Source organism: Chenopodium quinoa, unplaced genomic scaffold, assembly GCF_001683475.1.
Source record: "Chenopodium quinoa cultivar QQ74 unplaced genomic scaffold, ASM168347v1, whole genome shotgun sequence".
Lineage (NCBI taxonomy): Eukaryota > Viridiplantae > Streptophyta > Magnoliopsida > Caryophyllales > Amaranthaceae > Chenopodium > Chenopodium quinoa.
The window spans coordinates 975,963-988,631 of NW_018742418.1; the positions used below are offsets into that span (position 1 = coordinate 975,963).

The 12,669-nt window shown below is 42.6% G+C and overlaps 1 protein-coding gene across 2 annotated transcripts; it reads right to left on the reverse strand.

Moving 5' to 3' along the window:
* Nucleotides 1-8,633: 8,633 nt before the first annotated feature.
* LOC110708363 lies at nucleotides 8,634-11,778 on the reverse strand. 2 transcript variants are annotated; one of them, XM_021886491.1, is made up of 7 exons: nucleotides 11,279-11,778; nucleotides 11,095-11,175; nucleotides 10,778-10,951; nucleotides 10,334-10,504; nucleotides 9,813-10,025; nucleotides 9,643-9,731; nucleotides 8,634-9,560 (listed from the first exon to the last, which is right to left on the reverse strand). In XM_021886491.1, exons 1-7 carry the CDS (start codon nucleotides 11,376-11,378, stop codon nucleotides 8,859-8,861), a joined length of 1,530 nt encoding a protein of 509 aa, XP_021742183.1. In that variant the 5' UTR covers nucleotides 11,379-11,778; the 3' UTR covers nucleotides 8,634-8,858. The 2 variants fall into 2 exon arrangements, with proteins under 2 accessions (XP_021742183.1, XP_021742174.1); XM_021886482.1 differs by having other exon boundaries at nucleotides 10,778-10,954; nucleotides 11,279-11,776.
* Between the last annotated feature and the right edge of the window lie 891 nt (nucleotides 11,779-12,669).

Genomic DNA, 12,669 nt, shown 5'->3' on the forward strand with positions numbered 1-12,669 from the left:
AGATTGAGTAGTAGAGGTACCAGGCGGCGGAGGCCGGATGATCCTCTTGATTTGACAATGTTGGCTATTAACTCAATAGGTTACCTAATAGGAATAGGGGTTTGAGTGCCCTTGTTTGTTAAAAACAGGCGGACGACTCAAACCTTTTAGGTTCCATACCAAATTTGAGGGAGTAACTATGGGTTAACGTTGGAGTTACTCAGTCGCCGTCACTTTTGTTTGAGAAGTAGAGGTACCAGGCGGCGTAGGCCGGCTAGACCCCTTGATTCGCCAATGTTTGTTGGCTATTAACTCAATAGGTACCCCCTGCATTTATCCCAAGTAATACAGGCGGTCATCTGACTCAGATGTCAACTGCTACCACTGGTTTGGTTAGTGATAGAGTTATCCTTGTCTCAAAAACGGCTACGTGGTTGCCCTTGGGGACAGTCGTATAGGTGCCGTGTAATTAGTTTATAGAACAATGTTCCACCCAAAAGGGAGCTGCTCTCTGCGACGAATTTCATCCGGAGGGATGCCGTCGGACGCCTGCTATGATGTTGGGACAGGTCGTATTAGTTTTGTAGATTTGATCAGTTGGCTTGGCGCCTGGTCTGATCATTCGGCCGGTGGCCTTGGTAAGTTCTTGGTGAACGTAGGTGCTAAGTAAAAGAAGGGTAGCCGCCTGTTAGGCACAGGGTCGGCCAGGCCCTAATCTTTTTAGCTAAGTATTGTGAGTAAAATACTCAATGGAGAGTAGCCGACTGTAAAGGTACAGACGGCATGCCCCTCTGAAGATAGAGTGAAAAACTCAATGGAGAGTAGCCGACTGTAAAGGTACAGACAGCATGCCCCTCGTAATACAAAATTGAATAGTAAGTGCAAACTTTTATTAAGTAGCTCTTTACTTTACATCATTCAGAAGAAATATTTTTTAAGATTATCTACATTCCAAGTTCGAGGCAACGGTTGTCCGTCTGGTGTTTCCAGACGGTAGGTACCGTCCCTGACTTCCTCATAGATTCGGTAGGGTCCTTCCCAGTTGGGAGTTAGTTTGCCAGACTCATTAGCCCTACCAACTGCTTCCATTTTTCTAAGTACAAAGTCCCCAACTTTGAGTGGACGCCTGTGTACTTTTTTGTTGTATGATCTAGTCATTCTCAGGCGATAGATCTCATGGCGCAAAACAGCATTGCCCCTCTTTTCAGGAAGTGAGTCTAATGCCAGGCGCATGGCTTCCCAGTTTGCCTCTTCGTCATATAGCATTACTCGAAGAGTCGGCTCGTAGTGTTCTATTGGAAGAACAGCTTCCGCACCGTAAGTTAGGAGGAATGGAGTTTCTCCAGTCGCCCCTTTTTCAGTCGTCCTAATGGCCCATAGAACATGTGGTAGTTCATCCGCCCATAGGCCGCCTGCTCGTTCAATCTTTTTCTTGAGACCGTCTGAGATGATTTTATTAAAGGCTTTTACCTGGTCGTTTGCTTGTGGACGGCCGACAGATGCAAAGTAGTGTGCAATTCCTTGGTCACCCAACCAGCTTTTGAGAACAGGCGTCTCAAATTGGGGACCATTATCAAAAACCATAGACATGGGAACCCCGAACCGAGTGATGACATTTTTCCAAATGAATGAAATTACATCCTTCGTCTTGATTCCCTTTACCGCCTCCGCCTCTACCCATTTAGTGAAGTAGTCAACGGCAACAAGTATGTACCTTCTGCCGCCTGTAGCAGGCGTATATGGACCCAGAATGTCCATGCCCCACTTAGCAAACGGTAGTGGGCTGTGAATGGTAGTGAGGTCAGTAGCCGGACGGTGAATTAGTTTGCCAAACCTTTGGCACTTGTCACATTTTTCACCATCTCCATTGCATCTGCTTCCAAAGTAGGCCAAAAGTAGCCCTGCCGCCTTGCCCTTTGAGCAAGCATCCTACCACCTATATGAGAAGCACAGTAACCAGAGTGAAGATCATCTAGTATCTCTCGTCCCTTTTCAGGAGTAACACACTTTAAGAAGGGTTGAAGGTACCCCCTCTTGTGAAGTTCTCCCTTAATCATTTCAAAACAGGTGGCTCGTTTTTTCAGTGCTGCCGCCTGTTGAGGATCATCCGGTAGTGTACCGTTTGTCAGATATGCCCTGATTGAATCCATCCAGGTTGAGCTTCTGTCTAGGATTCCAATAGGGTCTTCCTCGATGCTTCTCTTCTCCATTACTTCCCAAAAAAACAGTTCGAGGAGTATCGGAGGAGGCGGATGATGCTAATTTTGACAGTGCATCCGCCTGGTTGTTTTCAGATCTCGGCACTTGGATCAGATGGAAATCCTCAAGGGAGCCGACTGCTTGTCGGACCGCCTGTAAATACTTGATCATGGCCGGATGGGTTGCTTCGTATTCGCCATTGTACTGACTCACTATCAATTGTGAATCGGAACAGGCGTCTATTTTTCTTGCCCCTGTCGCCTTGGACATGCGGATCCCGGCTAGTAAAGCTTCATATTCTGCCTCATTGTTTGAAGCCTGAAAACTGAAGCGTAGAGCATACTCGAACCTGTCGTCCTCTGGCGACTGACATATGACGCCTGCTCCACAACCATTTGAAGTAGAGCTTCCGTCCACATATACCTTCCAAACTTGGTCTGGAACTTGAGAGTCAGGAGGACGAGTCATCTCTACAATAAAGTCAGCAAAGGCTTGCCCCTTCACTGCTTTTCTAGGCTCGAAAGTAACTTCGAGGCTCTGTATTTCTATGGCCCATTTGATCATTCGGCCTGACGACTCCATGATGGTCAGCGGCCGCTTGATAGGTTGGTCTGTATACACGACGACTGTATGTGCCAAAAAGTAGGGCTTCAATTTTTTAACAGCCATGAAGAGTGCAAGACCAAATTTCTCCACTAGGGGATACCTCAACTCGGCATTTTTCAGTACGTGACTGACAAAGTAGACCGGGAGCTGACAGCCGTCCCTTTCAGCAAGGAGAACAGCGCTTAACGCATGATCAGAGACGGCCAGGTACATGTAGAGATCCTCTTTGGGCAAAGGGCTGACCAGCCTCGGCAAGGAATGCAAGTGAACTTTTAATTTCTGGAAGGCAGCCTCAGCATCCGGCCCCCATTCAAACCTTGCCTTTTTCTTAATTGCCTGGAAAAAGTATAGGCATTTGTCGCCTGATCGGCTTAGAAATCTTCCCAAGGCCGCCAGACAACCTGTTAACTTCTGAACCTCTCGGATGGTACGAGGCGACTGCATGTCAATGACCGCCTGCACCTTCTCAGGGTTCGCTTCTATTCCTCTCTGATTGATAAGGAATCCGAGAAATTTCCCAGACTCAACTCCAAATACACATTTCTTGGGATTGAGCATGACATGGTGCCGCCTGAGTGTGGCGAAAGTTTCTCGGAGGTCCGTCAGATGATCTTTCTGAAGTTTAGTCTTGACAATCATATCATCAATATATGCCTCGACGTTTCTCCCAATCTGATCAAAGAACACAGTGTTTATCATTCGTTGGAAGGTAGCCGGGGCATTCTTAAGACCAAACGGCATGACCGTGTAACAGTATAACCCCTAATCAGTGACGAAGGCCGTCTTCTCCTGATCTTTCTTCCATAAGGGAATTTGATGGAAACCAGAATAGGCGTCCATGAAACTCATCAAGGCATGACCGGCTGTTGAGTCGACCAGGTTATCAATTTTAGGCAGAGGGTAATTGTCTTTGGGGCACGCCTTGTTTAAGTCTGTGTAGTATACACACATTCGCCAGGTGCCATTCGGCTTTTTAACAAGCACCACATTTGCAACCCAGTCTGGGAAGTAACATTGCCGAATGAACCCTGCATCAAGTAATTTTTTAACTTCGGCGGCTGCCGCCTGACTTCTTTCTTCGCCATGGTTCCGCTTCTTTTGCCGTACTGGCTTCTTTTTCGGATCCACAGCGAGTTTATGTACCGCCAGATCAGGACTAATGCCTGGCATTTCATGGACTTCAAATGCAAAGATGTCCTTGTATTCTTTCAATAGGTTGTGAAAGTCGTCACCAAGGTTTCTCAGAGCAGTCGTCCCAACTTTGACTGTTCGGTCAGGACGTGAGTCGTCTAAGATCAGGTCCGCATGCTCACCAGCCGGCTGAGGGCGGAACTCATCCGGCCGCTCCTCTGCCAATGATTGCTATTTTCTTGCTTTTCTTGCGGACTCTGTCTGGGACGCCTTTCTCTTTTTGGCGCCTGCTTCTTGAACAGGCGCACTCTCCTTGACATTGTCAAGGTATGTTTTTTCACCACTTGACCCAGTGGCCATAACAGTGGGCTTGACATCCGAGAGATAGCACTCTCGGGCCATCCTCTGATCTCCCCTTAGGGAGCCGACTGTTCCATTATCCCTCTCAAACTTGAGCAACATAAGAGACGGGATTATAACAGCCTTGGAATTATTCAGGGTTGGTCGACCCAGAATCATGTTGTAGGCCGAGAGTTCCTCTACTACTAGGAACCGGACTACCATGTGTCGTCCTTCCCCTTTTTCGCCCAGGCGATGGGTAAATCTACTCGTCCCAGTGGGTGGACGACTCCTCCTCCAAACCCTATTAAAGGGTGGGAGGCCGGATGTATGCAGTCAGTCTGATATTTCAGTTTCGACAGACATTTGCTGCTGATGAGATCTGAGGAGCTCCCGGTATCTATGAGGATTCGGCCAACTCTCTGGTTGGCCACTTTACATTCAATAACGAGAGGGTCGTCATGCGGCCCCCTTACCCCTCCTAGATCCTCTTCTGTGATGACAATCTCAGGAAATGTATATTTGGACGGTCGTTCTTGGTGAACGGAATTTACATCTAACCGCCTTATATTATCTTTGTTGCCCCTAATAGTGGGGCCGCCTCCTGAGAAGCCGCCTGCAATGGTGTAGACGACTGCATCATCTGTATCGGAGCTGTCGGCCTGTTGATTCTTTTTGGCCGACAGCTTTCTTGAGGAAGTGTTCCCCGTAGATTTCTTGACATAAGTGTCAAGATCACCTTGCTCAGCCAGGCGGTCTAGGTACCGCATGAGACTGATGCAGTCGTTGGTGTGATGACCAACGTCATCATGATAAGCACAGATTTTATCTTGATTCCGGTTGTTTGCAGAACCCTTCATGGGGACCGGCTTCTCAATTGAGATCCGTCCCTTGATTTCTTTTAGGATAAACTGGTTATCCTTGTTAAACACATACTTTGGGGAGTATGGTTTGAATTCTTTTTTCTTTTTCTGGGCCGGCTGTTTAGAGGAATCAGCCGCCCAGACCTCTTTTCTTTTCTCATCTTTGTTTGACGACTGTTTCTGTCGTCCTTCTCTTTTGTCGAACCTTTTCCCGTCCGAATGTTTTATCGTACACAGATCAGTCGCCTGTATATAGGCTTCTGCTTCAATCAAGGCCTCTTGAAGAGTCGCCACCCTTTTTCGAACTAAATCAAATTTGAAGGTAGACCCGTCTTTGAGACCTCTAAAAAAGTCGGTATAAGCTACCTCATCCGGTAACCCTTGAATCTGTATTCTCATCAGGTTGAACCGCCTGATGTAAGAGCGAAGCCCCTCCTTCTCGCCCTGCTGAATTGTTCCCAAATCAAGGGTCGTTTTCTTCGCAGGGATGTTCATGGCGAAGTTGGAGGCAAATAAGTAAGCAAGCGTCCTGAAGCTATTTACACAACTAGTCGGCAGGTTGCCGAACCATTGCTGTGCGATTCCCTTGAGAGTCGCTGGGAAACACTTGCACCAAGTGGGATCATCCAACCCTTGAAGGTACATCAGGTTGGTGAATGCCATCAGATGGTCTTCTGGGTTAGTAGTGCCGTCATAGGCGCCTACTAGTACGTTTTTTACTTTGGCCGGCTGAGCGGCTTCAGTAATTTCCTTAGAAAAGGCCGACGGCTGTTCACCAAGTCTAAGCAACCGTAGCTGCCAGTCCATAGGTTGGACGTTTTTTGCTGCAGGTCCACCAAATGGAGGTGGCTGCATAAAATACTGTTGTTGCGGCACAAATGGTAAGTTTGGTACCGCCTGGGCACTATGAAAGCCGGACTGACGGGAGGTGCCGCCTAACTGACTCTCATGGTACGACTGAGTATGCCTCATCGAGGCATTTCGCAAACTGTCTTGAAAGTCTGAAGTAGAAGCCGACTCTGACAATCGGTCACTCTTCTTCTGCTCTAGCAGTAGCCGAGCATCTGTGAACGTTTGCTTTGACCCGTCCGCCTGAATATGACGAACCGGTTTCCTATTTCCTGTAGGATAACGGAATTTTGTGAAATCAAGGGCAGGTGGCTCTCGCTTCCTAGATTTAGGATAAGGAGTCGCCTCTCGCCCTTGAACTGGCTTCCTCTTCAGTGAAGTGGAAGGTTTCTTGGCCGACTGCTCCTTGACTGAAGCAGGCGGCTTCTTGTTGATCAACTCTTGAATCTCTCCCTTGAAGTCCCTCATGAAGGTCATGAGTTCGTTTCTTGTGATGGGAGCAGACCCATCAGTCGGCTGTTGCCGAGCAGGCGGTGCGCCTGCTGGCTCGCTTCCAGTTTGAAGATGTTCCCGTTCCCTCCTTTCGGTATGACGGGTACGTCGGGCCCTTAGGGTCCCGTCTGGAGCTGTATGAGTTTCAACTTCAAATTCACTTTCGGTGTCATGGTCCGACTGAACTTGAGGATCGTCTAGGGGACGCCTCTCTTCAGGAGTCGGTACAGACTTGGATGCCATCTCTGAAGTACTCTCCCCACAGACGGCGCCAAATGTTTCGGGGTTTTCTGATGTCCTGCGGGAGAGTTACAATTCCGAGACTGGAACCGGACGCCTGTACCTGCAAAATAACGGAGACTCCTGGGAGCTCCGCCTCCAACGGTCAAGTTAGTACCTGATTAAGGAGTAATAAGTGCGGAAATTAAAGTAATAAGGTCTCTCTAGGTGAGATTAATTGCTTGATCCCCTTTAATGAGGATTAATTAAGTATTTATAGCCTTGAAAAGCGTGCCACTCTCTAGGTTTAGGGTAAACCTAGGGCTGACCGGGCCTCTAAACAGGATTGGGCCTTGTTGGCCGGTTTTCCCATTTGGCATGGGTGGACACGTGGCGTGTCTCAATTGGTCCGTAGAGGACGTATCTGTGATTGACACGTGGCAGGCTCCTATTGGCCTACGTGAAGGACACGTGGCGGAACCTGGTTGGTCCACTTGTCAGACGGTGATTGGTGGATAAAAATCCCCTAATCAACATTTGTACTCATATATTGGAAATTCAATAAAGGGTGATATATTGGCAAAACTGTAAATAAATCATCGACTTCTTATCAAATATGAGCCAATAATTGTTGATATAACTTTATAGAATTTGTCAATTTGTCCTATGAACTAGATAATTTTGTTGATTTATTTACTATTTTATTAAATGAAAAGCAATTGACAAAGTGACAGAAGTAGGACTTCCTCAACTAACTCATTGCTTTCTCCATGATGAGCTAAAAATGCAACTATATACAAACTCTAAAATGCAACTACGTCACAAATCTCTCGATGCGATTGGACAAAATTTCAAATAATTCCCCCTCCAAAATCGAAATTTAGTTAACATTATGATAATCCAATTTCTAAAATTGGATTGATCATAGTATTTTTTTTTTTCTTGATAAATAGGGTATATCTTTAGGACGTATTAAGATTTTTCCCAATCCAACCCCGAGAACTTGTTGTACGTGTCTCATAGACCTACATAACCTACAAGTTGCCCGTCCATTGTGTCACATTCAAAACCCAAATAATTAACACTTTGAACAAACCCATAAATTCATATGCAGGAAAAAATAAAAAATAAAACATAAAACACATGCATAGTGCCCTACCCTTTCTGGCTGGCGAGGAAGTATGTTTTTCATATGACTGCAGCATCTAACAGTGAGAAACTGATGAAATTTCTCAGCAGTCAGCACATATTCTTGCAACAAGAATGCACTCAAATCTGACACTCTTTTGTTTCTTCATAAACAATGTTAATTCTGCTTGGCTGTTACTATGGTTTTCCCCGGGAATCTGGAATTTTAAATTTGCACCAAAGCAAGAACCATGCTATTGTGACTAATAGTCCAACTATATTTTAGCAACTTGCCAAGTATATTTGGCTTCAAGTTATGTTAAAGAATGTATGCATATTGTATGTATTATTGTATGTATGCATGTATGTAGGTTTGTTTGTGTGTATGTGTTGTTTTTGGATCAGCTTGATGCAAGGTTAAACAAGACAATGATTGATCACATCGAGTTCTGTGCTGTACAAGAAAACTGAATTTGAAAGTTGAAACACCAGTTTCAGACTTTGAGGAAAGGTACAAGACGTCCTTGTTTGTTTCGATAAGTTCAGATAAGGGAAATACCGGTGAAAAGAATGAAGCCATAAGGAGGGGCGTTGATGAATACAAAATACAGCCATAATAATTGCACCACTAATGTGCGTGAACTGAGAATAAAGAAAGTTAAATTATTGAGTTTGTACATAATGAACATAATGAGAAAAAAAAAATGGTGACAAAATGTGTACTTGGGATTTGGGGATTGAGGGTGGTCATCCCTCATATTTAAGGGATTTTAGAGTTTCGATGTACTTGGGATCAAAAGTCATCAAAAAATAAGAGATCAAAAGCAGTTGGAGAAAATGGACAATATATTACTAACTTCAATATATAGGGGATGCCATTTCTCAAACAAAAGGCTTTGATAGGTTAACAGTGTAACAATCACCAAGTGAGATTATACCCCCCCAATACTCCTACTTCAAAAAGGGATCACCATACCGAATTACCGATCACTATGTTTTTGAAGGAATGATAATAGGTACGACATATATGTGCCAACAAATCGAAGATCTAACTTATGTATAAGACAAGCTGCGGGCGTACCCTGCTCTGAATCGAATATTTTGCTGATTGAATGCATCCATAGCATAATCAGTAGGCCTAATAACTGATTCACGTCGTCCCTCCTCCTGGACTGCCCCAAACACAATCTCGTTGGTTTTCTCGCAGCTTTGCTCATAGTAAGTCTGAGGGATAGATGAGTGATGCTGATGACGGTACTGATGTTTCTCATGTTTCTGCTGCAGCTGTTGTTGCTGCTGCTGCTGCTGCTGAAGTTGCTGTTGCTGTTGCTGAAATTCTGTGTCCCAGCCACTGTAGAAAACGCGGCTTTGTCTCAGCTGCTGCTGCATTTTTTCTGCATCCTTGGACATGAAGGCATAGGTTTTCTTTGGGGTGGGCGCCCTAGTTTCAATTGAAGGAGGCTCCTCTTCTTTGGGTATCTCAAAACTCTCTGGTGACTGCCAATTATTAGTTTGATGATACGGTCCTTGATTCCTATATTGATACACTGCTGGCTTTCTTTTAAAACCTGGAATCATGCCATTAATAATTTCCATGCCCGTTGTGCCAGCATTGGCAAGCAACTTCCCAAGTGATCCGAAAAACCCTTCTTCTTGCTTCTCTGTATCATCTTCAGTAGGGATCAATGGGGGCCTCACAGATTTAAGAGGCTTCTGGTATGGACTAGATGAAGTGTTTTCCGTTATTTTGGCATCCTGTGATGAAGTTAACAAGTCATATGCTGCATAGCATTTTTACACCCAAAATGGCAATTTAGGAGGGGTAGGTAATTCTTACATTTTGAGAAGACACAATCGAACCAACTCGCCGCTGCAATAGGGCCAGCATGTAGCCGAAAAATCCAGCAGCAAGAAGTACAGCAATTCCTGTAATGGTGACAGGAAAGAATGAGCAAAAGCAATGTCACCAGACAGATTAAGTAGATTATAAAATCTGCTTTAGCTTACCAAGAGGGAAGCTGCTTTCATATTGATAAGCACAGTCATCAAAATGGAGATGAATTTCCCTGATCGCCCGATTCCCCCTATCAATGACCAGCAAGGAACAACTGCTTCCATCATAGACAACATCAAAGTCATTGGAGAACTTTGCTTCATCACTCGGTCCATCAACATGACCACCTCTGTTACTCCATTTCCCACCAGCAATTGTTGTGACTCCTGAAACAAATAGTACGATTAGTCTAGATACTCTGCACTTAACAAGTCAGCTTTGAGCTCATCCCATAATCATTCAGTAGAAACAGGATTGAAAAATATCACATTCTACTAATAAATCAGGACATTTTACTATTATAAGCTCTTCAATCTACCATCATATTATCAGCTTCATACAAGACTATCCGAATGGAAAGGAGTTCAATCACACGAATTATCGTTCCATCCTAATTCCAATGTGTTTTTCATATCCTCAATGGACAATTTGGCAATCATCTACTCAATGTAGCATACACGAGTCTCCGAAATACCTGTATCACTGATCTTCCTGATTGCCATATTCATAGTATCCGCGACATAAATATTCCCCCTGTCATCAACAGCAACACCTTTCGGATGGTTCAACCTCGCTTCCCTGTACTTCCCATCAACGTGTCCAGAGTATCCTTCAGGTGATCCAGCAACCAGCTTAGGTCTACTGTCTGCATTATCACCATAAATCACACTCAGGATCCACCCAAATAAACAATGCACATGCACATGTGCACACAAATATACCATTTACTACATAAGGATAAACGAATTTCAACATCACATAAATAAGAATCAAAATTGGCATCCAAAACAAATTAACAACCCAATAATACAATTGCAATCAAATTCGATCCCGAAAACTGACAGTGATACCGAATGAGCCCTCGACTAGCAAAAACACTATTACCATGAATCTAATACTCCTAAATAAGCACACTTACAAAGAGAAAGTGCAGAAGAGATCCTGTAAAGATTGCTATTAGCAGAATCCACAATAAGAAGCTCTCCACTGGATAAAACTTCAACAGAATAAGGCTCAATTCCAAGCTTACTTCCATCAAATACAGTCTCAACTAAATACCCACTTTCAAATTTCATCATTGAACGCCCAGAAACTGCTGTAATCATCATCACAAAACTTAAATCAATATAATATAACCCACATTTTTCTCAAAACACTCAAATTAAAAAAAAAATTTGAAAAATAATTAAGATCTCAAAATATAAAAAAATAATTTTAAATAATTAGTATTATAACCTGTTTTGGTTGTAGCTTTGAGTGACCACACCCATTTCATCAATCTAGCTAAAGAATTTGAGATGAACCCACTAACAATTTCTGCAAAAAAAATCAACAAATTAGAGTAAAATTACAATATAAAATCAGCAGGAAAATAATAATGTGAAGAACTTGAAGTAATTTTTGAGGTGGGATTACTTACTTGCAGGTGGGGTAGAAGCAGAAACTGAAGAAAACCCAGAAAAAAGGAGCAAAAATGAGAGAAAAAGAACCAAACATTTCCTACCCATCAAAAACACCATTTCTTTTTTTGTTGTTGATTTTTCTAGAGGTTTGCATTATCAGTAAAAACCCTAGTGAGAGAAAGTGAGGATGATTTAAGGGGTTTTGTGACCAAAAAATTGTGAAAAAAGGGGAATTTTTAGGATTAATTTAATTTCATTTAGCTTTTTGATTTGCTTTTTGAGAAGAGGAAAGAGACAAGGGAAGAAAAAGATAGAGAGAAAAGGAAAAAAGGTAAGTGAAAGAGTGAGTGGGGAAGAGAGTGTAAAACAGTGTAAATGAAGAAGAATCTGAAATCACTGGTGAGATTATTGAAGGGGATGTTTTCAACAGCAAATCAAGGAAAGAGAGAGAGAAAGAAGAGAGTGTTTAAATGCGTAATCTTTGAGTGTGTGTAGTGAGGTAAGCCACCGCCTAAATAAAGTTGTAATTGGATTATATTTATGTACACTATGCACTTCTATTGCCTTAAGGTAATTCTCATGTTGTCAAGTGTTGACTAGTGTGATGCACCTATCACTTATGTGCACCAATAGCACCTCACCTTAATATACCGTGAATTTTACATGTATCTACGTGCACATATATACTACCTTCGTTTCGTATTATGTGCTAAATGAATATTTTATTTCTCACAAATTATATCCCTTTGTTGCACATAATAAGAAACGGAGGTAGTATAATGGTTTTTAAGGTAGTCATATTCACACCTTAGGCACAGAATAAGGGTCGTGGAGGGATGATTTCCTCTTTGGCAATAAATGTCATTTGTTAGTGCCTATAAAATTCATCCTTGTGGTTTTACTCACGTTCTTTTATGAATTAAAAATAAATGATTGAATTAACTTTTCATACATTGTATCTATCCACATATAAATAGAGAAAACAAATTAATTTTCTGATTTATCTCGTGCATTCCACGAATATGTTAGTGTACCAAATTACAAGTAAATTATAATTTGTAGTTAAAGTTCTTACATGAGCTCTTAAATGAAGATGAAAAACATTTAATAAGTAACCAAAGTGTCTGACATTTTTAATAATTTTTGTAACGGTTATTTAGGGGAATAGAAATACAGAATGCAGGAGAATCATACAGATTTTAAGACTAAAACTTTTTGCATGTAACATCCAAACAATCTATATGATGAATTATACCTTCTGATGTAAAATTAGATTCGATAAGACCATGTTTAGTAAAAAGGAAAAAAAAAAAAAAAAAAAAAAAAAAAAAAAAAAAAGTCTTTTAAGAAAAGAAAAAAACAGTGGTCCAAATTGTTGAGGAAAGTGCTTTAAATTTTAAAGTATAAG

Excerpts from the sequence above, each read along its gene's own strand:
- LOC110708363 (XM_021886482.1), bottom strand. The coding sequence starts at position 11,378 with ATGGTGTTTTTGATGGGTAGGAAATGTTTGGTTCTTTTTCTCTCATTT. Across the intron at positions 11,176-11,278 it reads TGCTTCTACCCCACCTGCAA|AAATTGTTAGTGGGTTCATC; the intron begins GTAAGTAATCCC and ends TTTTTTTTGCAG. Across the intron at positions 10,026-10,333 it reads CAGGAAGATCAGTGATACAG|GAGTCACAACAATTGCTGGT; the intron begins GTATTTCGGAGA and ends TATTTGTTTCAG.